The 27,717-nt window shown below is 37.7% G+C and overlaps 2 protein-coding genes across 7 annotated transcripts; one reads left to right on the forward strand and one right to left on the reverse strand.

The window, feature by feature from the left end:
- The first annotated feature begins 2,738 nt into the window (after positions 1 to 2,738).
- LOC131311589 (chlorophyll a-b binding protein P4, chloroplastic) lies at positions 2,739 to 4,365 on the forward strand. Of its 2 annotated transcripts, XM_058339084.1 has the most exons (3): positions 2,756 to 3,356; positions 3,539 to 3,954; positions 4,067 to 4,365. In XM_058339084.1, exons 1-3 carry the CDS (start codon positions 3,151 to 3,153, stop codon positions 4,201 to 4,203), a joined length of 759 nt encoding a protein of 252 aa, XP_058195067.1. In that variant the 5' UTR covers positions 2,756 to 3,150; the 3' UTR covers positions 4,204 to 4,365. The 2 variants fall into 2 exon arrangements, with proteins under 2 accessions (XP_058195066.1, XP_058195067.1); XM_058339083.1 differs by having other exon boundaries at positions 2,739 to 3,356; positions 3,539 to 4,365.
- Positions 4,366 to 4,500: 135 nt separating this feature from the next.
- On the reverse strand, positions 4,501 to 10,645 carry LOC131311588 (agamous-like MADS-box protein AGL65). Of its 5 annotated transcripts, none has more exons than XM_058339082.1 (13): positions 10,388 to 10,645; positions 10,210 to 10,273; positions 9,421 to 9,606; positions 8,280 to 8,339; positions 8,157 to 8,175; positions 7,976 to 8,040; positions 7,869 to 7,884; positions 7,686 to 7,747; positions 7,208 to 7,304; positions 6,453 to 6,500; positions 6,238 to 6,365; positions 5,638 to 5,956; positions 4,501 to 4,881 (listed from the first exon to the last, which is right to left on the reverse strand). In XM_058339082.1, the coding sequence occupies exons 3-13, from the start codon at positions 9,603 to 9,605 to the stop codon at positions 4,870 to 4,872; spliced, it is 1,011 nt and encodes a 336-aa protein (XP_058195065.1). In that variant the 5' UTR covers position 9,606; positions 10,210 to 10,273; positions 10,388 to 10,645; the 3' UTR covers positions 4,501 to 4,869. The 5 variants fall into 5 exon arrangements, with proteins under 5 accessions (XP_058195065.1, XP_058195062.1, XP_058195064.1 ...); XM_058339079.1 differs by having other exon boundaries at positions 5,638 to 6,001; positions 10,210 to 10,255; positions 10,388 to 10,644; XM_058339081.1 differs by having other exon boundaries at positions 5,638 to 6,001; positions 8,280 to 8,336; positions 10,388 to 10,643.
- Between the last annotated feature and the right edge of the window lie 17,072 nt (positions 10,646 to 27,717).

A 27,717-nucleotide genomic window follows, 5' to 3' on the forward strand; every position in this document is an offset into this window, starting at 1 on the left:
GGGAGCCGGGGTAATCTGGGAAAAGTGTAGAAAAAGTGCTGTGGGATCGGGGGTGGGGTGTGGGGGAATAGCAATTTACAATCAACTAAACTCGTTCTTGATAGACAAACTGGGAGTTTGAGAGCCCGTGTAAGTTGATGTGATGGGGTTCTAGGAAGGACTCTTGCGAAAGTGTACTTTTAAGTAATGACCTTGTAGAGACCATATCTATCTATACGGAGATGAAATTATGTCAAGGCAGTGGAGCCTTACGAGTTCAAATGGTACTTCGAACTGACCTTCGTAGGCAGGCCAATTACCAGAGAAAGGGAGAAGATTTGCCAAATTTTTACGAATTGCATCATCCAATTAGGCACAAAGTTGAACACCTTCAAGTTTGGTTGCTGAACTACAATATGAGCTAGAAGAACAGTTGCATCTATCAAAAGTTTGGGCTATAATTAAAACAGGTGATTTGGTGCAGGGCTGTTGAACGAGTAGGCTACCAAAATAATCTCTCATGATCGTTTTGGACTTGACTTTTATCAGAGCTTGCTCTTTTTTCTGTCTGGGCTAAAGAGGCAGCCTCTTATGCCGGTCGCAAGCCCACGATTCTTGATCCAAATCTGTTGACGTGAATCTTTAATGATCAAATCGTGGTCTGATAATTGGCTAAGTGGATGATATATAATTTTCTCAATTCGTATAATTCTTCGGGAAAATTCGCTCGGAAGGTCACAAATCCAATAACAGGTTTTCCATATTACTCCACATCCAGTTGATAAGATCGAATGTTCTACTTCTCCCTCGTTACATATCCTAATTCTATGGCTTTAAACCTCCTCCTTCATCTCTTCCAAATTCATGTTCTATTACTACCAGACAAACTAAGATGGTTTCGAAGTACAACAAGAGAACACGTATTGTTTTGTAGGGACTAATTATACGGGTATCGACGGGTGGGCAGAGAAATAAACTTCATCATCCATGTGTGGGGTTAGATAGCATTAAGGAGAAATTTTTCGGTGCTAGATGGGTACCACGTGGTGTCCGAGCCGTTCGATGCGATTTTGGACGGCTCGGATTTGGAAAGAGAAAAAAGGAGAGAGAAGGGATGAGAGGAGAGAGAATGTTTCAATTTGAGCCGTTCAAAAGTGCATCGGATGGCTCGGGAGTGCCGAGCGGACACCACGTGGGATATACCTGCTCCGGCAAAATTTCTCAGCAGTAAGTGCTTGATCAAAATTGGTTTGGTTTTTGTTCAAGCTTTGCAGCATGAAGCACTAGTGGATATTTGATTGAACTGGTTTTTTACACGATGTGCTACTAAATTACTATATTTTATAAAATGAAAATCTCGAATCATTTTTTTTTTTTAATCATTTGCGTGTGATCGGGATGAACCCCAGATGAGCTAGATATATTTTGTGTACCCTAGTCTATGCCCATAGTGGGATTGGTTTTGGATAGGGGTGTGCACAGGTCGGGCTGGACGGGTTTGACCCCGAACCCGATAGATCGGGTAACAAAAATCTTAGGCCACAAACCGAACCAAATAGGGGTAGGAACCGTCCGCGAATCCGATTTGTCGGGTCGGGTCAAAAACCAAATTGATCTTTATCGATTGGTTGGTTTTTGGTCATGTCGGGTAAGAAACGCACCACCCCGAACCGAAATATGATTTTTTAACAGAAATTGAATCCGTACCTGTCCAAATCACATGTTCGGCCCCGTTTGAAACCCTTCGGATCGGGTCGCGGGTAGGTGGGTTTTTTTGCACAGACCTAGTTTTGGGGCCTTGGGCTTGTGAAGTTCCTTCGCGGAAGCAGAAGAGAAAGGGTAGTAACTTACAAATTACAATCTATTTTTTCCTAACAAGGAAAAAAAAAATTACAATCTATTTTTTGGTGTCTTACAGGCTGAATTAAACTCAACTAAAAAAAGGGGAAACTAATTTTATTTGATTAGTTTTTTCCTAGTTACTTTATGAACCATGCTACTGGTACATACAATCTGTGCACAGATTGTGCACAGATTTTGTGGTGGGGCCCACTACGGGTCTCACACAAATGATCCGAACCGTTTATTAAATGTAAAATATTTTTTTAAAAGTCCTCGTAAAAAATCAACTCAATCTAATACCTATAAGTGCTCGATCCAATCATCTAAATTTTCATTTAGGTTTCTGGGTAATGAAAAGTTAGATGATTAGAAATTTAGAAGTACCTATAGGTATTGGATTGAGCTGATTTTTTGCAAGAACTCTAGAAAAAATATTTTACATTTAATGAACGACTCGAATCATTTGTGTGGGACCTATGGTGGGCCCCACCACAAAATCTGTGCACAACTTGTGCACAATTTATATGTACCAGTAGCATTTCGGTTACTTTATAGAGAAGAGTATGCATCAGCATATATGCACAAGTAGGTTTTCTTCCCTTGCATTTGTCAGTTTTGTTATGAATTTTGATCTCGAAACCGAAGTCTGAACGTGTATTCGGTGAACTACACAGAAATGCGTGATGAATAAGAGTGTTGAGGTACTACATGGCGGTGCCCCAATATACCATCAAATAATTTGGATTGGGGGATGATATTGTGCACATCAGGACCGTCCGTGAGACGGAAATCAATGGTTAGGATTGTCGAGACGGTTGGACGGTTGAGATTACATACAACAATGAGCAATCTAGACCATTGATTGCCGAGACAAATGGTCCGGATAGTTTATCAGATTTCATAAAGAATTGACAACTATATAGATATGTGGTGTTGAGTTTCTGTCTGAGCCAACCATATGTCATGCATTGATTGGACAGCAAGGATTCCAGATGGCATAAGGATCTTCCTACGTGGCAATTACCTAGGACCCACAAATCTTTCCTTGACCAACAGCTACAAAGAAATAGATTTGTGGATATGGCACCGAGATAAGAGGATAAGGAACACCAGATCCCATTGGCTAATCTGAAATTCACAAACCAAATCACAACCGTTGGATCCCAAAAATCTAAGCAAACCAACCATCACAATCCCACAACGAACACAGGCCACAAGTGTGCCAACTCAAATGAAATACATCAACCATATAACACAAAACGTTTTCATTTTGTGTCAACACCACCACAGTTAACAACCTTATACACCAGGAAATTCAGGCCGGGAAAGATGTCCGCGGTCAGCGCTCAGGCGTCCACTGCCGTTTTCCGGCCATCCACCCTGAGATCCGGTTTTCTTTCTGGTTCTTCCGGTAAGCTGAACCGACAGATCTCCTTTAAAACCGCGACATCTTCATCGCGTAGGTCATTCAGAGTCGAAGCAAAGAAAGGAGAGTGGTTACCGGGTTTGCCCTCACCAGCCTACCTCAATGGCAGGTAATTCTTGTTATTTTTATTAATGCCGGTCTAAGTTTAAAAATAAGTCGAAGTGCACGTAAGTTGATCCGCATATCCTTACTGCTAAATTAAAAGAAAAAGGAAAAACTTCTCTTAGTTAAACAACCGACTTGCATATGAACAAAAAATCCAACTAAGTTGCGTTGTTTGTTCTGATCCAGTCTACCAGGTGACAATGGGTTTGATCCACTAGGCCTAGCAGAGGACCCTGAAAACTTGAAATGGTACGTCCAAGCCGAGCTCGTCAACAGTCGGTGGGCCATGCTAGGCGTCGCCGGAATGCTACTTCCGGAAGTTTTTACACAGATCGGTATTATCAACGTCCCTAAATGGTACGACGCGGGAAAAGGCGAGTACTTTGCGTCTTCATCGACTCTGTTCGTGATCGAGTTCATCTTGTTCCATTACGTCGAGATCAGAAGGTGGCAAGACATCAAGTACCCTGGAAGTGTAAACCAAGACCCCATTTTCAAGAGCTACAGTTTGCCTCCCAATGAAGTTGGATACCCTGGAGGCATTTTCAATCCCCTCAATTTCGCTGCCACTGAGGAGGCCAAGGAGAAGGAGCTCGCTAACGGTAAAACCATATACCATACCGATCTTTTTAGACAAATGAACTTGACAGAGAACGATGTGACAATAACGTATTTGAAATCACGCGTCCTAATGTCGTGTGACTCTTTGTGCAGGGAGGTTGGCAATGTTGGCATTCCTGGGATTTTTGGTTCAACACAATGTGACCGGAAAGGGGCCATTCGACAACCTGTTGCAGCATCTCTCTGATCCATGGCACAACACAATTGTTCAAACATTTGGGGGAAACTAATAAATGATTGAGAAATGAAAGGAAGTTCTGGTTTGTAGTGTGTGTAATCATGAGTGAAATGGGTTTTTGAGTGTGTTTTGGGCTTCATTGTAAACAAGTACTATTGTTCAATGTACAGGGGAACTACTAAGAAGTCATTAACAATGTATCGCCTTTTTACTAGTATTTGCTCAACTGTAATATTACAAATCAAACTTCATTTGCCAAAAAAAAAGAAAGAAAACAAATCGAACTTTGTTCTCCCAAGCAACAATCTAAGGAATCCGAGGAATTCGATCTGTATCTAGACAAGGGAACTGATTATTTTGCGTAACTAGTTTCATTTTTGTGGTATAGAGTGTTTTTTTACATCAGACAACCGAACAACAAGCAACTTTCTCAGCCAAATAATGTGAGAAATGAAATACATGGACCAACTTACAACCGTGTATGATTGTATCTTACACTATACGGTTCACAGTTCGCTTACCAAGTTCATTTTTGGGTTATATCACAGGCTCCATCAAGCGGTACTGCAAAAATGAGTTTTTTTCCATCTGATAGTGATGCAAAGTGAAACATGGCATCATCAATAACTCTCCGTTCGAAGCAAGGCAGTGGTGGTGCAACTTGAGTTTTGCGGGTACCATTCTCGGTGCCTCAATGAACGGTGCAAGGGATGTGGACTTAATTTGGTTGCTGCAAGCAAAGAAAGAAAGAGAACATCTGATATGAAACCAACTGGAATGCATAATAAAGACACAAAGAATAACTCACCTCGAGTTAGCTGAAATGCACGAACCAAAGTGATTTATCATCTTAGATCAAATGTTCCAAACCCTAAGGGCTTGTTTGTTTGGGGATGTAAGGGTAGGATTAGAGATATAATGTTTTTGGCCCCAAAAGCCGGGAATTTGTTGCCACCGTTTTGGACAGGATGACATGGCTTATATCCCGCTGCCGGGATATGAAATCACATTGGAGGGGGTGGGATTACGTATCCCCTCTGTCAAAAGCTTATTGATGTGACCGTTTTGCAAACCTGTTTTGTCCTTGTGTGATTTGCACAAGGACGAAATTAAAATATGCATATCACAATCCCAACCACACCGAATTTGTTTTTCCTCCACCATTTCTATATCCCAGGGGATTATAAATCCCACCCATATCCCATGGTTCTGTATCCCATCTCTTTATCTCCAGGCAAACAAACGAGCCGTCAGACAAATGAAACTTTGTTTAAAGGACTTGGGATGAGACAGTTAAAAATATAAGCCATGTCTTCCCTAAATTCAGTCACCCTTTGTCAAGAAAATGATGCAGTATCAGAGAACTGAACTCAGTTCATGGGGTGAAGAGACAAGGCATAAACTAATTCACCAATATAAAATCTTGCAAATCTATTAGAAAAAGAACAGTGCAAAAAAAGAAAAAGAAAAAGAAAAAGAAGTTAACCTGTGAGAATGGGTTGCCATTGAGCATGGAAGTGGTAAAAGGCTCAGATGGAGGAATCCAAGCGTGATGAACATCGTCGTCACACATACGTCTTAGCAGTTGAAAATTGCTATTAATCTCATAATCAAATGGATTTCCTTGGAAGTTCATCTCTGAATCAGGCTTCAATTTCTTTGCATCCGGCAAATCGAGACCACCATACGAAGGGTATGGATATTGCTCATCGAGTTGTAGTCTCAACCATGCAGTGGTATCTTCCACTCCAGTATTATGACCTTGTATAGTACTATCAATTGCTGTTTTGCCAGATCCAAAATAACTGGAATACTTTGGAAGTGAAGGATCAGTAGAGCAATCCATATCTCTGAAAAAAGGGAAACATCATTGAAAACCTTTGTGAATCTGGACATCGGAACAAGGATTAAACTTTATGGATGCTGGTTTTAAGAAGTTAGTGGTTCCAAAATTATACTCTATAAACATACAAGCAACACAGACTCGCAAAACAGAAGACTTTTCCACGAAGGGAGATATATCTTAATATATTGAGGTGACAAATACTAGTAATGTTAAACCAAAATAGTTATGAGTAGTCCACACCTTGGAAGCAGAAAGTTTGGCTCTCCAGTTAACATCATATGTTGATTCTCATTATTTGGAAGCCACGACAACGCTTGGGATTCTTGCATAGAACCCATCATCAAGGGTAAATGCATACCATTCTGGAACTGTGAGGCAATATTCGTCCACATTAGATTTCATCCACATCACAACATAGACAAGTGCAATTTCCTACAAGCTAAAAGATTCATTACCTGGCTAGTGCATTCTAAGGGCATAAGAGGGTGCTTTGCGAAACTTCCCTACAAGATTAGATCGAGGACTAAGTATATTGTTATCTGGTTAACTTGATAATTCAAGAGAATGAACAAGGGGTATATAAATTATTTACAGATTTTTGAGTTATAAGTTCGCCAAGTGATTTACACATGATGTAAATGAGATGTTCTAAGCATTAAAAATGAGAATATGCCTACTAACTTGGTTTTCACCATCCACTAAAGTGACTGTTTACATGTCAAAATAACTGAAATTACGCAAATTTATGGTAATTCCTATACCACATATAATGCTTCCACATCCCTCCTCTCATATGGTGGGCCTCACCTTGTGAGCCAGGGCTGGTTGTCCATAGAAGCTGGTAGAAGTATCAATTTCCAAATTTTGCTAATCAAAACTTCTTAGGGTTCAAGTCCACAAAAATAATACTCCCTTCCTCCACTTTGTTTGTCCAGCTTTGAAATGTCAATGCCTTTTGTCCACAAACATATGTGTGTCTTCTTGGAATGGTGAAACTCCCAAAAGAAAATTTGAAATGTCAATACCTTTTGTCCACAAACATATGTGTGTCTTCTTGGAACGGTGAAACTCCCAAAAGAAACTAACATTTTGGAACTGAGGAGTATTAACATGGTATATTTGGGCAAAAACCAAGTAACCAACCAAACTATCCACAGTCCCAACTCCCAAGTTTTCCATAACTGTCAAGCTGTGAACTATGACACCATACCTTTTGCATCCGAATACGGTTGAGTGATTCTCTTAGCGAGTCTTCCATTTGGCTAAGATGTTCAATGTTGCCAATCTTGTCAGGATTATTCCAATAGCTGAAGCAACACAAAACAGAATAACAAATTACTTGTTCTGGCCACTTCACATGTATGCCCCTTGTTAAAGCATCAAACCAAAAACCGATTGGCAATGAGTGGCTTAGGCTCCTATCTTAGTTCGTAGATTGTAACAGAGTGATATTGGATAAGCTCAAGCACTTCCTCTACACGTACACTTTTTTTGGAATCAAAATCATCAATCAAAGGATAATATTTTATTGGGATCAAAATTAAACAAAAGAAGGGGGAACCAATCACTAAAGAAGAAATAGAGACTCATTCAAAACTACCTAAAGTCCTGCTAAATACCATTTTAACAATCAACAAGACCAAAAAGAAAAAAGCAATACTTTATTCATAAGAGGTCCAAATTTGCACCTCAGTCTCTTGTGAACTTCTGAAAGTTGAGCTTGTAGTATCTTTACTTGATTGGACAATTCCTGTCCACAGCAATTTACATAAAAGATGTCAGGAAAGAATCTTATTAGGATTCTAGAGGTGAATAACAACTCAATTTCTTCTTAAAATTGAGTTCATTTATAGCAAGGACAAAGTGCTCACCTCAACTGATTGAGTGCTGCAAGTATAAAGAAAAAAGAACATCAAATCTTTCACAAGGACTAAATACTTTAAGTTCTTATAGATTCGTCAAAATAATGATCACACACCTTGGACCCAAAAACGTTTGAATATTTACATCATGGTCTACCTTCTTAAAAGTTTTCTTCAGTGCCTATATTCCAAGCCAATATGTTTGACCGGGTGTTAGTCATACAAGCCAGAAACAAAAAGATAGTGAGACAATGGAGAAACATAAATTGTTTTGGAGAATGGTGGTATTAATCTTACTTCAAGGCTCTCCAGCTTCCTGCTCCAGTCAAATGAAAATCACTCAGCATCAATTAGTCCAAATAAATATAAAATAACATATTAGACATCAATAATCACAAATTTAGTGTGATTTTTCGTTACCTTTTCTCCCTTTCATGCGGTGTCAACTGCGCAAATTTCGCAATGACCTCTTCAAAGCTGCTGACCAAGGAAGTAAATACATGATTTTAGAACATAAAATGATGCCGTGCTGACCTTACTATTCACTTCATTTCAATAGAGAGAAAAAACTAAATTTGTACTATTCATAATGGGAATAATCCGACAACACTAAGTTTAGCTTACGCCTAAATTCAGAACAATAGTCATCATTTAGCTCACTCTGGACCTTCCCATTAAAGTGACTTAGAAGAGAACCAATTATAAAATATAGAAACAACAGTGTTCATAACATAACGTCCAGCGAAATTTCCTACTAAGTGTTCCCATGAGATAAAGCAGTAGTCACATGATCACATGTTCTTCACTCAAGCTGGAAGAGGGTTGAATTCATTACTATAAAGCATTACAACAATTTCCATGTGCATGACTTGATTACCTCCAGCAAATTAACATTTTCCCTGAACTACCAAAGAAGTATCTGCAACTTGATAGAATGTATGATGATAATGAAATAGAAGTCAAGCTGACCAAGTAGCTAAAGTTCATCTCATTGTCCTCACAAGCTATTGGTGTGACTTACACTTCGAAAAGAACCTAGCTCATTCCATCTCATACAACCCATCAGCTGGCAAAAGTTTCATGTCCCAAGCAGAATAAAAGGCTGTCAAACCTAAACATTTGTTAATGTGCTCAAGTTTTGCACCATCTCTTATTCCAACGTGTTGAAGATACATACTTCGGTGCCCTTGGGCGTCAGCATGGGCCAAGACGGTTTGACAGGTCTTTTGCACACCCCTACTCCATTAAGTAATGGGTCCCAAACATAGCGTACTTATCTGGGGTAGGGGAAGGAGAAATGCACTGCAAGCTTGTCGTTTTCATAGTTTATCAAAGTGAAGGATTTCAGTATTTAGACTTGTATAGGACAGGGATGAATCATCCTTTGTATCAAGGACCATTCAGGGATGTGTTCACCTTTTGTAACAAGTAGACCCATGATAGTTGATAAGTCTAATAGAAGTTCCCACTCTTACCGGTCGGTAAGATCTATTCTAACTTCAATTTTCTATCATCACATATGCACAGAAATAATACGGAAGAATTCACGGCCAACGAGTACCTGCGCTCCCCACGGACCAATGTTGGCTTCCCAGTTGGAGAGAACATCAGAAGGATAAGGTCGATGTCACATAATATCGATAATTCTTTAGCTTTCTTCAAGATGCCATTCCTTCTTTTTGAATACGTTATTTGCCGGTTGCTTGTGCTTTCTAACCTCTTTATCTTTAGCTTAACCCTCCCCATACTGCAAACAACGAGATATCAAAAGTACTGATGCCCTCTCAAACACTCTTATCTTTAGCTTAACCCTCTCAAACACATATCAAAAGTACATGTCTTTCAAGATCTCCAGAAATATCAAAAGTGCTTTGCAATAAGTACATATCATTTCTACGCTACTGTGATTATGCATAGGAATGATATGTACTTATTGCAAAGCATTATCTTTAGCTTAACCCTCTCAAACACTACGCCCCGCAGCATTTACGCCGTGCCCATACATTATGAAACCCCAAGATGACTCAATACAAATTGTCTTCAGTTTTACAAAATTTACGTACATATCTAGCCCTATAACCCATTTCAAGAAGTACCAAGAAAAGCATGGAATTTCAAAATTATCCACGAAGAAGACAAGCAATGATTCAATATATCTTTTTGATAGAACGCTGAAGCTATGAGATGTAAAATGATTTAATTGTGCTTCAGAGCCTAATTCAAGATATTGAAAACAGGGGTTAACTTATATGATTGGAAACCGAAAACCGGGGTTAACTTATATGATTGGAAAATTAAGTGAATTTCGTGATACCCAGAAAGGAAAATACGAAATATGATTATCGAATACCTGAATCAAGAATACCCAGCGGAAGATTTTCCAGTTTGCAACCACTCTAAACTCCAAACGATAGCTAGATTATAACGAGATAAACTTTAATAGGATCAAGAAAATTGAAAACTCGGGAGGAAACAATTCAGAGAGAGAGAGAGAGAGAGAGAGAGAGAGAGAGAGAGAGAGAGATTACGACTGGGCGAAGGGCTACGCTGTGATTGCGGGTGTTGAGACGAGCGAGAGAATCGGCGAGGTGTCGGAAATGTGAAGAGAGAGAGAGAGAAGCGTGTGCCGTGGGATCGCCGGACGGTCAGGGTTTGTGAGATTCCGACGGTCGGAGGGAGTCATAAGAGGTTAAGTTGGGCTGGGCTGTTTGGTTTAGAAACCGCCTTAAAGCCCATAAGTGGAGTTTTCTCCAAGTTTAGACCAGGGCCAAAATTATACTGAGAATTCCCAAAATTATTGTTCCCAAAATTATACTGAGAATTCCCCTATAAAAGGACCAAAACAAAGTTTTTTTTGGATATGATATTGATTTCCATTATGTGTTGTCAACGACATATATTTGCTTTGTTTTTGGTGGAAAAGGAGATATTCATATAGACTATTCCAAATATTCGCTGGAAAATACTGATTTTGGCCCGGGCCCTTACGGACCCTACGACGCCTAACCTATATAGATTTTGGCACCACGTGGCTATTACAGAGACCTCATTGCACTTACATCGAGACAAAATCTGGGACTAACGCAGAGTTTCACCATTAGGTGAATGAACATTCAAAGAACACTATCATAAATCTATTGGGTATATGTACTTGAAATATTTAAGACTATTAATGTAATTTAACGAAATCAGGTAGGGGCCGGTACCCCTACGGGACACTACATAGATTCGTCCCAGGTCGTGGTGTTTTTAAAGAGGTGGGTGGATGTAGAGTTGGAAGGTGGTGGAGGGAGGGGGTTAATTTTTCTCGTTTTTGGCATAGCGAGCCCCAGTGCTAATTAAAGAGATGAGAGGTTGTAGCATTCGATGGTAGTGGAGAGATGACGGTTGTTGTATTGGTCGTGGTGGTGGTGGAAATGGCGACTGTACAATGGTAGAGATTGGTTATGGTTGTAGTTGTAGAGGTAGGTTAGTGGAGAAAAAAAGGCTTGGGAAGTAGTGGTAGCGATGGCAGAGTGATAGTGGAGAGGCGGGGTGGTGGTATTGGTAGTGGTGGTGGCAACGATGGTGGGAGGGTAGTATAAGGAGAGTGATAGTGGAGAGGCGGGGTGGTGGTACTGATAGTGGTGGTGGCAACGATGGTGGGAGGATGGTGGTGGCAACGATGGTGGGAGGGTAGTATAAGGAGGTGGTATACAAGTATTAAGTAGGTAGTATGCTACTTAATCTTTATGAAACAATTTAACTTATATTTTAAGAGGGAAATTCAAATTTTAAGCAAAGAGAAATATGATTATTAAACCTACTTAATTGTTTATTGCTTACATCCAATTTTGAATTGGGTTATCAAACAATTCCTATGTTCTACAAAACATATACAGAAATTTAACCCAAGTGTTAAGTGACGACTCTATTGGTTCTTTTTTAATGATGATTTTAGGGGAGTGTATTGGATTATGAATTTATTAGGTCCTCTATACGGGTGTTTGAGGCCCCGTTCTACTTTCTCAATTAAGTACTTAAAAAATAAGGATCTATTTTCAAGTTTAAACATAATGAACTTATGAAAATAATTTTTCAATTTTTTTTGTAGGGTTTGAGATCTACTAAACAAAATCCATATTGTATATTTTTTTTAATTTCAATAAGCCTATTATTTTTAAGCTGAAAAATTTCAAATAAATACCTATTTTTTAAGAGGGTAATTCAGAACACCACCTGATTCGAATTTTGAGGGAAATAGATATATACTCTGGAGTACTACAAATGGCCCCCAAAATAGGGGTTATATGAAAGGGGAGGGGAGGGGGAGGGGAATTTGTTACTAGCAATTCAGTCCAAAGCTTAGTAATTGAAAGGACCATAATATCCTCTCGTTTGACCAAACCTAACCTCACCTCTCTCTCTACACTACAAACCCTTGGCTGTGAATAGGGCTGTAAATGAACTGAGCCATTCGCGAACTGTTCGAGGCTCGGTTCGGTAAGAACTCGTTCGAGTTCGATTCGTCTGCTAAACAAACTGAACCTGAACCTCAATTCTAGGCTCGTTCCGTAAATGAGCCGAACCTGAGCCTAACGGTATTCGGCTCGGTTAGGTTCGCGAACCTATACTTAAATTTAATTAATAATTCAATAGGGGTCTATTTGTAAATGTAAAAAATTTTAAGCTTGTATATATAATTCAATACTTATTTTTCTCCCAAATTCTATACGATCAATGAGAGAGTTTGGGTTCGTTTGAGTTTAATGAGCTGAGCCGAATTAAACCTGAGTCTTGACGAGCTCAATTCGAGCTTAGATTCGGCTCGGCTCGACGATTCATTTGAGTTTAACGAGCCAAACTCGAGCCAAGATGTTCAAGTTTGAATCGAACCCGAGCCGAATCCAAGCTGAACTCGAGCCAGACTAATATCTTAATGAACCCAACCAAGCTGAACCCGAGCCTTGAAAAATTTTAACGAGCCGAACTCGAGCCAAGTTGTTCAGGCTCGAATTGAACCCAAGCCGAACTCATACCTTGACGAACTCGAGCCGAACTTAACAGAGTTTGGCTCGATTTGATTCGTTTTCAGCCCTAGCTGTGAATGAGACCAAAACAATCTCAAGCCATCACTCCGTCGACGACGAAACTTCCATTGACTTGTGTATCGCTAATTTGACACACACGATGGTGTTAACTTAATATTAGAAAATACTTAAGTTATCATATTTTTGTTGTGTTTTATTTCTTGTTCAGTCTAAGGTTTTATTCATGTTTTCTAAATAGTTTTGGTTTTCTTACGGTGCATGTTTCTTTAATTTGTTTGGATTTTAGCATATATAAAAGAATATTAAGCCTAATTTTAGATACAATCAATAATGCATCAATAAAAGCAGAATTCTTGACGAGTGCGAGAAAAAGATCATACACGCATGTCCTAGAGCTTTACCTAAGCAATCCCCTCATTGACTCGGAGGTCAAGTTGAGGAATATTAGGCACTATTATTATATTCTCCAGGTCGTATTTTTTTACTTTTTGCAATTTGTTGAGTACTATACTTTCTTCAAGGTGCCATCATGATGAATTAAGGGCAGGGAAATTACTTAGTGCGATCGAGTTCATTTCATTTCCATAGACTTTCCATGAAAATGAGGTTCATTTTTTATTTTCTCGATCCCAACTTGTACGCCAAAAGAAAATATTAGTAATTAATTTGACTTAACTGGTGTTCCACTTTCTTTTTTAAAAGTTTTTTTTTGAAAAAGAAGGTTTTTCAAGCTCAAAAATCATGTGTTTACGCAAATAATTTTCCTACCAAAATATGAATCTTGTTTGATAGATCTCATCGAGATCTTTTAAACGGTGTAAAAAAATTAAAAAATTAAAAAATTATTTTTACTATATTTGAGCTTAAAAAACTTTCTTTTTTTAAAATTCTTTTTACTGCGCATCCGGAGCACTCCTTTAAAAGTCAATTACCTTTTGAAACTTTACAATATTTCTCCTATGCACTTCCACTCCATGCGACGTAGGTACCCCGAAATTCTATACATTCTTGTCAAGGTAAAAATGTAAAAATAATTAAAAAAAAGGAACCCAAATAAGATAAGAAAAACAAAGAGAGTCGTCCAAATCGATAAGGATGGAAGACGGTGCGGAATCGGAATGATCGGGTTTACTCCCTTTAGATGCGATCACCAAACGCTGAGTGCAATTTTGTTCACCATTCCTCTTATTGGTTGAGAAAGGTGTATGTCTCATCCGTGCAATATACTTTTTGGTTAGAATGACATCACTTTTGTGGTGGAATCCACACCGCTAATTTCAACCAATAAGAAAAAATATAGTATATATTCATTCTCTTGAATAGAGAGTGAATAAAACTCTACTCCCAAATGCTATGCTTATGTCCATATCCAGCTGGAGATATACCAAGAAGTTATCAAACCTTTACCCAAATGGATAACTATCACTTCATCACCACCACCACCATTACCACACTGCCACCATCACTACAACACCGTCGCCGCCGCCACAACCACAATGTCACTATTGCACAACTATCACTCCACCGACACCACTCACTGTCACCATTACACCATCACTCCACCGCCTCCACCACCACCACCACTCAATGCCACCGTTACATCACTATTACTCCACCATCACCATTACACTACTATCGTCAGCACTCCAACACCACCACCACTGCTGCCACCACTCTATCACCACTACCACACTACCACCACCACAATCATCATTCCACCATTATTATAAGTACATTGTGAACATTAGTAAATTAAGAGAGAATCAGAACTAAAATTAATTTATCTTTTTTTAATTCAGTACTTAATATGTTTACCAAACAACTTTTCAGCATTCAGTTTTATCAAACAGGCCCATAAGTTAGCAGAGAAATAAAGGCGTGGAGAGTAGTATATATGTGGTAGCGATGGCAGAGTGATAGTGGAGAGGCGGGGTGGTGGTATTGGTAGTGGTGGTGGCAACGATGGTGGGAGGGTAGGACAAGGAGGTGGTATACAAGTATTAAGGAGGTAGTATGCTACTTAATCTTTATGAAACAATTTAACCTCTATGTTAATAGGGAATTCAAATTTTAAACAAAGAGAAATATGATTATTAAACCTACTTAATTGTTTATTGCTTACATCCAGTTTTGAATTGGATTATCAAACAATTCCTATGTTCTAGCAAACATACACAGAAATTTAACCCAAGTGTTAAGTGACGACTCTGCAAGCTCTTGTTTAACGATGATTTTAGGGGAGTGTATTGGATTATGAATTTATTAGGTCCTCTATATGGGTGTTTGAGGCCCCGTTCTACTTTCTCAAATAAGTATTTAAAAATTAAGGACCTATTTTCAAGTTTAAACATAATGAGCTTGCGAAAATAATTTTTCAATTTTTTTGCAGGGGTTGAGATCTATCAAACAAGATACATATTGCATTTTTTTTTAATTTCAGTAAGCCTATTATTTTTAAGCTTGAAAATTTCAAATAAGTACTTATTTTTTAAGAGAGTAAATCGGAACACCACTTGATTCGAATTTTGAGAGGGAATAGATAGATACTCTGAAGTATTACAAATGGCCCCCAAAACTGGGGTTATATGAAAAGGGAGGGGAGGGGAATTTGTTACTAGCAATTCAGTCCAAAGCTTAGTAATCGAAAGGACCATAATAGCCTCTCGTTCGACCAAACCTAACTTCACCTCTCTCTCTACACTACAAACCCTTGGCTGTGAATGAGACCAAAACAATCTCAAGCCATCACCCCGTCGACGACGAAACTTCCATTGTCTGTGTATCGCTAAGCTCAAGACACACATGATGGTATTAAATTAATATCAGGAAATATTAAGTTATCATATTTTCTACGTTATATTTCTTGTTTAGTCTAGGTTTTTATTCATGTTTCTCTAGTTTAGGTAGTCTTAGTTTCTTTACGGTGCATGTTCTCTTAATTTGTTTAAGTTTTTAGTTTTCGAATTTTGTAGACTATATAAAAGAATGTCGAGCCTAATTTTAGATACAATCAATAATGCATCAACAATAAAAGCAAAGATTTCGGCGAGTGTGAGAAAAAGATCACACACGCATTTCCTAGAGCTTTACCAAAGCAACCCACCATTGACTCTGGAGGGCAAGTTGAGGAATATTAGGCAATATTATTATATTCTCCAAGTCATGCTGTTGTGATTTACTACTATTATATTATATTATAGTAGTAGTATTCTCCAAGTCATACTTTTTTAACTTTTTGCAATTTGTTGATCATGATGAACGAAGGACAGGGAAATTACTTAGACCCGTTCCGGAAAGGAAAATAAATATTTATTTTTTAAGAATGTAATTTTAAGCTCAAAAATTATGTGTTTATGCAAATTATTTTCCTATCAATATAGATCTTGTTTGATAGATCTCATTGAGATCTTTAATACAGTGCAAAAAAAATTAAAAAATTAATTTTTATTTATATTATTTTTAAGTTTGAAAATGTGAAATAAATATTTATTTTTTAAGAAGGTGTTTTGAAACGGGGCCTTAGTGCGATCGAGTTCATTTCATTTCCATAGACTTTCCATGAAAATGAGGTTTACGCGGAAGTCCTCTTCCATTTTTAATTTCTTTTCTCGATCCCAACTTGTACGCCAAAAGAAAATATTACTGTAGTAATTAATTTGACGACTTAAAGTCAAATTACCTTTTGAAACTTTACATTAATATATTTCTACTCTGCAATTCCGCTCCATGCGACGTACGTGCCCCGAAATTCTATACTGTATATTCTTGTCCAGGCGAAAAGGATAAAATAATTTAAAAAAAAAGAACCCAAACAAGATAGAAAAACACAAAGAGAGTCCAAATCGGTAAGGATGGAAGGCGGTGCGGGAATCGGATCGATCGGGTTTACTCCCTCTAGACACGATCACCAAATGCTGAGTGCAATTTTGTTCACCCTCCCTCTTATTGGTTGAGAAAGGTGTAGGTTTCATCCGTGCAATACGCTTTTTGGTAAGCATGACATCGCTTTTGTAGTGGGATCCACACCGTTAATTTCAACCAATAAGAATAAGGGTAATATTCACCCTCTTAAATGGAGGGTGAACAGAACAAAACTCAACTCCCATGCAAACGCTATGCTTACATCCGTATATATCCAGCTGGAGATATTGAGAAGTTATCAAATTAACCTTTACCCAAATGGACAACGATCGAATATATACAACCTACGAGCCAACCCAAATATTTAGGAAGTACTTAGCTGTCGTATTTTCTACGTTATATTTCTTGTTTAGTACTCTAGGTTTTTATTCATGTTTTCTAGTCTAGATAGTCTTAGTTTCCTTACGGCGCATGTTTCTTTAATTTGGTTTAGGTTTTTAGTCATCAAATTTTGTAGCCTATATAAAAGTATGTTAGGCCTAATTTTAGATACAATCAATAATGCATCAATAAAAGCAAAGTTTTTGGCGAGTGTAAGAAAAAAGATCATACACGCATTTCCTAGAGCTTACCTAAGCAATTGACTCGGAGGTCAAGTTGAGGAATATTAGGCAGTATTATATTCTCCAAGTCATGCTGTTGTGATTTACTACTACTACTACTACTACTTTGATTGGCTGGGACGACAGTAACAAGACTCTTGTTGATAGTGAAGGGTGTATGGAAAATGCTTCTACGTTCGTTTTTAGTGTTTTAATTATTTAATCACAGTGAGCTTGATGAGGGTATATGCTTATGTGTGGTATTTGGCTGAATGTTGTGTAGAGAGTTCATAAAGGTCAGGGTAACCACCCCAAAAATTAGGGTGCATGTGCTTATCCAAAAAAAATAAAAAAATTTAGGGTGGATGCACGGTATGTACTTTTGATTTTGAGCCATAAAAACTGTATTTTACGACCTCGGATTTGAACACCCAAATAATTGTATTCATATTACAAGCAAACTGGTCTCGAATTCTCTTCTTTTGCTACAGACAAAGTCTGTTTTAGAGTAACAATAGGGGCACACAAGCCCCCGACTCCCTTCAAAACAATGTATGCGTAAAGTAGCTGAAATCTTTCATACTCCTTTTTAAACTAAAGTTACTTGCATGTTTTTCTCCGATGCAAAGAAATTAAGCATGCACCACATTTGGAACCGACCAAGTTGTTATTTATTTTATTTTTTGTTACTTTTTGCAATTTGTTGACTATACTTTCTTCAAAGTGCCATCATGATGAATTAAGGGCAGGGAAATTACTTAGTAGTTAGTGCGATCGAGTTCATTTCATTTCCACAGACTTTCCATGAAAATGAGGTTTACGCCGAAGTCCTCTTCCATTTTTTTATTTTCTCAATCCCAACTTGTACGCCAAAAGAAAATATTAGTAACTAATTTGACTTAAAGTCAATTACCTTTTGAAACTTTACAATATTTCTGCTCCGCACTTTCGCTCCATGCGACGTGCCCCGAAATTCTATACATTCTCGTCAAGGCAAAAAGGATAACATATAATTAAAAAAAAAGGAACCCAAACAAGATAGAAAAAACAAAGAGAGTCCAAATTGGTAGGGATGGAAGACGGTGTGGAATCGGATTCATTGGGTTTACTCCCTTTAGACGCGATCACCAAACGTTGAGTGCAATTTTGTTCATCCTCCCTCTTATTGGTTGAGAAAGGTATAGGTTTCATCCGTGCAATATACCTTTTGATAAGCATAACATCACTTTTGTGATAGGATCCATACCGTTAATTTCAACCAATAAGAAAAAGATGTAATATTCACCATCTTAAATGGAGGTATGGCTGTTTACCAATTTTTCCCTCGATCGAAATCGATAGAGATTTCGGAAAACAATGCCAACAACAAAAATAAGGGCGAATGCGGCTATGTCTCCACAAGACGGATCCGTGGTTCCACGCCGTATTTCAGAACTTCACTGGAAGAGAAATGGCAGTCGAGTCAAATGTGACATTAAGAACGAAATTGAAGACAAATGGAAGAGACTTCTGTTAATTTTCAACAATTGATCTATCGCCGTAAGCGACACATTAAAGATCCTAAGTTAAGCTTAGATTATGAAATTCTACTCCTACTCCTAATTATAACCCGAATGGGTTAGTAATGCCAAAAATTAAGAAAAATAAAGATAAACTTTGATTTGTTGGAGAGAGATTATAATGAAGTCTTAAAAGATTGTTTATCGAAAACAACAAACGTAGGAAATAACTTCCTAACTTCTCCAGTAGTCTTCATTTAATCCTTTGCTTCCACTTGTCAAAATAACTTCCCACTTTCCTTCAAATGTGTAGGAGCATGACAAGTGTCATTTTAACTTCCACATGTGTAGGGGCAAGCCAAGTGTCCTGCATGCAAATAACAATAATAAAAGAAATACTAATACTAGTTCTAATATTAATAAGAATACTTAATAATAATAATAAAATAAGATGATTTTCATAATTGCCACCTTTCGGTCGATCATCGACAGACGGTGAAATATGGTGTAAACAATGGCGTAGCAAAATCACACCCTACCCGTACTTGACTAGATATTCTATTATCCCATGTATATCTGCTGCCATTAGGTGAAAAATCGGGTAATACCCGTCTCCAAATGACTAGATCAGATCAAATTGGGTATTCATGTATACGGATATAATTCTCGTCCCTATAAATCGAGTAAAAGAAGGAGAGAATAAAGAAAAAAGACAATAAAGAAAACCTATAATTAGGTTATTTGCACTCGTGTATCGTTCTGCTATCTTAGGGCCGTAAAGGGGAGACAAGCTTTTCAAAGTTGAGGTTGCTCAAATCTTACATTTAATTAACCCCCGTGAATGGATTAATTGTGTTTTTTTTTTTTTCAATTGTTGAGGAAATTATTTACATCATATATGAAGAATAAAAGACAAATTTAAGACACTATATTAATTATGAGAGTTTACGAGACAACCAAACCCAACAACTTAATAAATACAAAAAATAAGCCCAATGTAGGATAGGAACAAAAAAGAGCGGAAAAGCGCATCTAAGAGAAAAGGATCCACACGCAGGTGGAGAGATTCAAACTTCTGATCTTTTAGTGAGATGCAATAGTCCCGACCAACAGAGCTAGCTTGCTCCAATTGATTGATTAATTGTGTTAAACGAATATTGATAATATAAGCACAATTAGGAGTACTTTTGATACCAAAAATGCAAGAAGAGTAAATCTTTACAAGAATTTAATTAAGTTCTTGTAATGAATGTATAATTTTAAATTGTTATACTACTGTACTATTTGATCAACAAATTTATACTAATATAATTTGACTTTTGAAGTTGATTTATCTTTTTATCCTTCTTTTCGTGCTGATACGTGAGGGCCCTCTTTGTCGGTGATTAGCATAAAGAGAAGTGAACCAATACCTAACTCCTCTAATCTCTATGCTCTTGATCAAACCAACCCCCCACCTTCAAATTAATTAAGGCCCCGTATTGTTAAGATTCTTATTTTTTAAATACTTATTTTTCGTTTTACAAGATAGATCATTCTCTCACAATACATCTTCTCTAATTTTTTAAAAAGTACTTACTTGAAAAATAAGTATTTTTATTTTAGTTAATGGAACACACCATTATTTTAGTTAGTGAGACAATTAAACAATTAAGAAGTAAAGGAGTGAACTTTTGGCTCTTTTTTTAAAGACTTTAAAAGTAATGATCATGATGCAGAGAGAGAGCTGCACATTAAGCAGACATGCATTCTTTTGTGGCCAGCCAGCAAAAAAACATTTCGCGTGGGAAGTAGACAGATCTTGTTACTAATATATTGTATTTTGTCACAGTATAGTTGTGGAATCGTGAATTAAATTGTGAATCGTTCCGATTCGGTATTATTAGTTCTAATGTAGATGAGCAATTTAAATTTATGCATTTGGGTTACAACACTACGTAATGTTAATGAGTTTTTTAGGTGTATAGAATTATAAATAAAAAAAGCTTGCATTTGGGCCATCGATGATGTACACCTATGTCAAGTCACAGTTCGTGCTGGTAATGTATTATTCACTACTCCATTACCATGCATTCATATCATGGTTTACTCCTTACCCCACATTCTCTATCCTGTCACAAAAACAAACAAACCAACACCCACAAACGTCTCCATTGCATGCCAACCACCATACAAAAAACTTTCCAGCTATTATTACCTCAAAGAATAAAAAATGATACCGACATGAACAGGGACGGAGCTAGGATTTCGTAAACGCGCGCGGAGGCCGGATTATGAACAACAAGATTTTGAAATTTTAAGATTCGAAAATCTTATAGTTTGTTTGGTTTAGATTTCGAGCGGAGTTTTTGGGATTATCGGTGGAGAGAAATAGAAAGACAAGTGAGATTGATAATTGAAGAAAAAACCTATGGGAGACCATGAGCAAAGAGAGAAATTAGATTTTGGGACCCAAAACGAAAACATTCTTAAGCATTTAAGTGTCTAAATAAACACCCAATACAAAATAAAATTCTTAACAAATAAAAAATAATTAAAATTTGAAAAAAAAAAACTCTGAAACAACGCAGTGACCGTGGCCCCCATACGCCCACAAGTAGCTACGTCTATGGAAACGAACGAACATGAAGAGTTCCGCATAGATATTTGTTCGAAACCCGATGTGTAAATACCTCCACGTCTACCATATAAGTAACTCCACGTCTACCATATAAGACTCGCGTGTATTCACGAATGATTCTGGAAACATCTATATCCCAATACGTATGTGTGCGCAGCATTGCACTTGCTATTTGGTGGAAACTCAACCTCACTTTCCCAGTAAATTAATGCTGTTTTGAAAATCTAGTCCATGGGGTATGATGAACCTCACACTTGTGTATCCCCAAGGATCAACAGAGATCTCATTGTAGATCCGATAGGTCTTGACTTAAATTACTAGTAATTTGGTTATGAGCTGTCCCTCCACTTGAATAGTCATGCCCATCTAATTTTGTTCACATTTTGACTTCTTCTTCTTTTTTTTTTCCATCATCATCATCATACCTTCCACTAAAACAATGCCGTAAGTTTAATGATTTTGAGACGGAGGGATTGACCTTCAGGCTAGTGACACACCCATTTTACACACGTTTTACCGTGTGTGGTCCTCTCGAAATATGCGAGAATGTGCATGTGGCCGAACTTACGTGTCTTGTACGTGTCACCAAGACGCCACATAGAATATTCAGACCGGTTGCCGAGTCGTTCACATGGGCCAGTCATGTACCTCTCGATTGGCCTGCTCGTCGAGCTCCCCTCTCGATCGGCCCGCTCGTCGAGCTCCTCGTCTGGCCTCATGGGACGGTTGGGCTGAGCGCACCGTCCGGCTCATGTGCGCTCGACCCAAGCAATCTCCAGCGAAAATGGGGGTTCCCTGTGGTGCCATGCCCAATGGTTAGTCGGCCCACTACACCTCTATTGTGCACACAGCCACGCACAAAACAACAACCATTTTTGTACGGTTCACATTTCACACGCAATCACATCATATTATGTTGCTCTGAATGATTTGTTTGGAAATTCGTGTAAACAAGGGCCTTTTAGTCAATTTAATTTAGCAGAAACGCATCCTCAATAATGCTTCGCTTGCACCAAATATCCAGACACGGATCCATGCGCATGAAATTGTTCCATGCCGGCGAGTTCTATAGTCATTCATAGAACCTAAGCACGTACACCAGATGATTCTAAAGACATCTGTGTCCAAATTTGTGTCCGAACGTTTAATTTGTATCCCCACTTTGTTGCTACAGCCTTTTTGACTTTTGCCATTTGATAGCAACCCCCAACATTCCACTAATTCAAAAAATCCGTCTCCAATAAGAATGTGCATATAAATAGGGTGCTCTCCGGCCTTTTATTAGACAGCAAAACAAACACTATACCAATAGCCCTAAACAAGTGCCATAGCAATGCAAGCCTCTCTGCTTCGTCCGCTAGTGGTTCTTTTATGTATTTCTTCACTTATTTGCTCGAATGCTGCCCCAGTTTCGAGTAATGAATCCTCTCTCTCTCTCTCTCTCTCTCTCTCTCTCTCTCTCTCTCTCTCTCTCTCTCTCTCTCTCTCTCTCTCTGTTTCTTCTTCCTCTGTTCTTGATCATGAAAATTACTCAATTTTATGTGCAGGAACAAGAAATCTAATGCTTCTGCCTGAAGTTTATCGAGTTTCGGGGAATGCCTACTTGGTATTTCACTGCTTCCATGATCCAAAGCTTAGTTTCGGATTAAGTAGTGCTTCTTACATCATGATTCTGACGAGGATTTTTGTGTGTGTCTTTTTTGGTTTGGTTCTCAGGAAAACAGAGGAGAAAGATTGAAGGGAGAAAGGGTGGTTATTGGAAGGATGGACGTGGAGCTGCATGATTATCCGGGGTCAGGGGCTAATCCTCACCACACTCCAATTCCAAAAACAGGGAATTGATTGCTGATAAATAGCTAGTCTTTACTTAGCAATTACTACAACTTAATTTAGTGTGTCTGTATCAGTTACTACTTGAATTAAGAGAGAGAGAGAGAGAGAGAGAGAGAGAGAGAGAGAGAGAGAGAGTAGTTGTATAATTGGAGTGGATTTCAAGCACAAAATGAGAGTGCTTTATAAGTTCATGTATTTCTACTAATTCTCCCCAGCAGTTCATAAAGCTGACTTTGGTAATGATGGAATTACGTTCTACTATTTATAACTCCGGTGTCTAGTCCTACTTACGCAAATGCGTTATTTCTCAATTACCTTTCTGGTTTTTGGTAGTGATTTTGCACCACTCGTTTGTATTTCTGCACTCCTTTCTGTTTTCCAAAACACGCTAGGCACGCGTCTAAGTTTACATGATCAATTTTTGCATCTCGTCTCAAGTGATAAGCGAACCCTTTTAAGTAGTATTGTAAATCTTACCATCATTCGTGAGAGAGAGAGGATGTAAGAATATAGGGTAAACTTAAGATATATTCAAAGCATTACTTTTTTTGTTTTCGTACATGTGAACATTCTAGAATATTATGTTATCAGTTTATTTTAGTAGAAAATAATTTCGGCACTCCAATTTTTTATAATGTCACTCCAAAATTTATCTTTTAATGTGTCTTGCTATGTATAATTTTTACACTAAAAAATAAATTTTAGAGTGTCATCATAAAAAAGTAGAGTGCCAAAATCATTTTCCTTTATTTTTCATCACATTAGAAAGATAATGTAACCTCAGATGCATGATTGACAACAAACAAAAAAAAAAAGTAGGTAAAAAAAGAAGAAGAAGGAAAGTTCGAAAGTCATTAGTATTTTGTTTGTGTTCTCTTTTCATACGCAAGCTCCAAATTTGGAACATGGGCCTTGAACTGTTGACGAAATAAGGCCCAGTGGAGACTTTAGTTTTGGGGACCAGTGTGCACTATGTTGTTTCTGTTTAATTAATTTACACTGTGCATGATTTTTTTTTTTAATAATCGGATTTCCGGGTCAGCTTACTCGCACATGTACTAGTTCAAGTTCCTCAAGTTAACGACCAAACGGACTCTTCAGTAGCTACAAATAAATAGAAAATAATTTGCACATGAATAAATAAGTAGAACTGACACAGCCAGGGTTACCCTAATTGTAAGAGCGAGTGCTAGACTTAGGGAGTAATCCCCTTAGTCTGGGGTTCGATTCCCCACCGGATGAGTACCTTGATATTTTGAGCGGGAGGCCGCGGCTGGTGTGCTATAACTAGCTCTCCTCGAGATTTGGGTTGCGTAATTGGATCTACTTAGTGACCTAACTGTAAGGCTGTTCCTCGGTTTTTTTAAAAAAAAAAAAAAAAACAAAGGTAGTACCGCCACTGGTTGGTGCAAGACAACTAGATTGAGATTCCAAAAAGGAAGTCAGAAGTTAGGTAAAGAACTTGCCTTATATGTAAGTTCAACTAATGTTTTTAGTGGAGGAAAGTGGATTATGTAAGGAAAGCACTTTCTCACCACTATCTTTCCACTGCATTTTGCGATTTTGGGGGCTTGACAAGTATAATTCAAAAATTATTCCCATTAGTTGGGTAAAATAGCATGATTCCTTTTCGCGAATGAAACCCTATTCTACTTGTTTGATCAATCGGTGAAAATGATTTTTGAAACTACCGGTCCCTACCATAAGGTCCGTATAAGCTATTTTGTCAATTGTCTCACTGTCTGTCACGTATAAACATATGCATTCATAAAGTGATAACTTGAGAAATTCTTATTAAGGTGTTCATGAAAATCAACTGTGCTGGAGTTATTAAATGATAGAATATAGGGTGACGACTCCATGAACTTCTTGTAGTGAGGCCGGATTTTTGGAGAAAAAAAGAAAGGGTAAAAAACAGAATTTCGTTATTTTGACGCTCAGAGGTTTGTTTGTTAGGACCACGTGTGTAACAATTAAAGGAAGTAAAGAAATACGTCGACTCGGCTTCCTTAAAACCTACAAAGTATATTTAGAGACAATAACAATCTAAGCAAATGCAAGAAAACAAACTTTGCTGATCAGAAAAACATACAACGAAGACTCAAAGGTCTATAAAAATCTATGCAGACTACAAGGAAAAGCCACCAAAAGAGAAGTTATTGTTTAAGAAGCCATCTTTTTCTCACACCGGAAGTGGCCGTATGGTAAGGAGTGTACATATATCTACATCAAACTAAAAGCCCATTCCCGGCGATGTCAATGGTTGTTGCCGCCACTGCTGCTGTAAACATCTAAGGATCGATCCGCTCTTTTGATGGCTTGAAAAACCGCCAAACGCCTGTTGTGGGCCAAAGTTCATCGAAAGTCGTCGGGACATAATAAGACCAAACAAGAAACATGCATTCACCCACTAGATATTTCTCTCAAGCTCACAAAATTAGATATCAAACCTAGATTATTAGGGCAAGGTCCTAGGTTCAAGTCTTACCATAGAGTCTAATTTCCTAACCCCTTAAGTTAAAGGGACTTTGGGTGGGTGGGGGGGGAAGCCAAACAAGGAATAAGTGAAAAACGAAAGGACACGACGTACAAAAGCCTTAATTGAAAGAAAAAGGACCCTAGTCCAAGGATTCCTGTACAACATGTCCAAAACTGGTGGTGTTTCCAGCCATGATCCCTCGAATGATGAAGTTAGTCAAAGGATGTCGAAGTGTCTTAATTACTGATGCTTTGTAAATCAGGATTATTACGAGGTGTGTAACTTTGGAAGGTGGTGTTATGCTAGTAGTATCCGATATGGATCCCCTGGCCTGCAATTGTGTGATCACAAACATAATTCAATCATTCCTTCACATATATCGACTTATTCTGCTTAATAAGTCATTTGACTTATTTTTTTGTTTTTATTCAAAATATTTTTCACATTTAGTTAGTTTTTCATCAATTTTTTTTAAGGATTATTGCTGCGTAGTGACGAGAGGAATCTAAAAAATAAAAATTTACGATCAAAACCTAATTTCTTTGAATAAAGACAAAAATTGGCTTATTGGCTTATTTTTGTCTTTATTTAAAAAAAAATTGGGTTTCGATCGTATTTTCTTACTTTTTAGATTCCTCTCGTCACGACGAAGCAATAATCCTTAAAAAATTGACAAAAAACTAATTAAATGTGGAAATTTTTTGAATAAGGACAAAAAAAAACCCAAATTACTTATTAAGCCGAACAACTTAACCATAATAAACGCAAGATAGATATGGTCATATATCCTCAAGACTTTTGCTACCATGATGAATTTTGTTAATCATAAATTCTATCTGTTTAATTCACTAAATTTAACAAAATTTGTACCAAAAGTAATAGAAATCAAAGAATTTATCACTTTTTTTTTGGTACACATCAAAGAATTTATTACGTTAATAATACATAACTGTGGAGTATTTTTTGATTTTTGCAACTTCCAAAACACACTTCCAAGTTCCAAGTTAAATTCCATGCGAGACTTAAGGGCGGTTTGGCAAAACTGAAATAAACGCTAAAAAATTAAGTACTGAATGCTAAAAAAATTTTAAGTTGAGAAGTTGTTTAATAAACATAGTAATCAATGAATTGAAATAAATTTTGTTCTATTAGTTATTGGAATTCTCTTTTAATTTTATTGATGGCCACCATGTATTTGGGGTAGTAGTGGAATGGTGATTGTGGTGGCGGTGGTGGAGTGTAGGAGTGGTGATGGTACTAGAATGCCATGGGAGTGGGATTGGTGGTTGGGATGGTGTAGTGACGACGATGGTGGTGAAGTGGTGGTGGTAGTAGTAATGGCGGCAACGGCATAGTATTTGTGGTAGTGGTAGAGTGATGATGGTACGTAGTGGCGACAATGGTTGGAGTACTGATAGTGGCGGAGTGGTGGAGGGAAAGGTGGAGATGGTGGTGGTGACGACAATGATAATGGCGGTGGTGCATAGGAAATGACTAATGTCGGCACTCATGAATGTAGTTAGAATTAAATAGCTCAAAGTTGCTTAATTTTTATCAACTTTTTAGCAATATAAAATGTGGTTAACAAATCTGCTTAATGACTTACTACTTAATTCTTTCGATTTTAAGTAAATATACACGTGCAAACACAACATTGGTGATCTATAAGATATCTTGAGCAAAGTAGTCACAAGATGCAGATAGAAAAAATATTTCCCCCACCAATAAAGTAAACTAACGTGGATTAAAAAAACGGTATACCCAACCCAAAAAGTAAAATAACGTGGCACAATTCTAGCCACTTTTAACACATCCAAAAATCATAAACTTGCACCCTTTAAAATTTCGTACTGAACTAAGCCAATTGGCTAAACTTGCACTCTTTAAAAAAATATTGAGTAAAGATAAAAATCAGTCAAAAAGTCAAAATTTTT

Source organism: Rhododendron vialii, chromosome 12a (assembly GCF_030253575.1).
Source record: "Rhododendron vialii isolate Sample 1 chromosome 12a, ASM3025357v1".
NCBI lineage: Eukaryota > Viridiplantae > Streptophyta > Magnoliopsida > Ericales > Ericaceae > Rhododendron > Rhododendron vialii.

What these genes read in the sequence shown, in the direction of transcription:
- LOC131311589 (XM_058339083.1), top strand. Translation starts at nt 3,151, where the DNA reads ATGTCCGCGGTCAGCGCTCAGGCGTCCACTGCCGTTTTCCGGCCATCC. An exon ending in CCAGCCTACCTCAATGGCAG is followed by an intron (nt 3,357 to 3,538) that starts GTAATTCTTGTT and finishes GTTCTGATCCAG; the next exon opens with TCTACCAGGTGACAATGGGT.
- LOC131311588 (XM_058339080.1), bottom strand. Translation starts at nt 9,605, where the DNA reads ATGGGGAGGGTTAAGCTAAAGATAAAGAGGTTAGAAAGCACAAGCAAC. An exon ending in TTGGTCCGTGGGGAGCGCAG is followed by an intron (nt 8,340 to 9,420) that starts GTACTCGTTGGC and finishes TTCCTTGGTCAG; the next exon opens with CAGCTTTGAAGAGGTCATTG. An exon ending in GAAGTTCACAAGAGACTGAG is followed by an intron (nt 7,305 to 7,685) that starts GTGCAAATTTGG and finishes GTGTTGCTTCAG; the next exon opens with CTATTGGAATAATCCTGACA.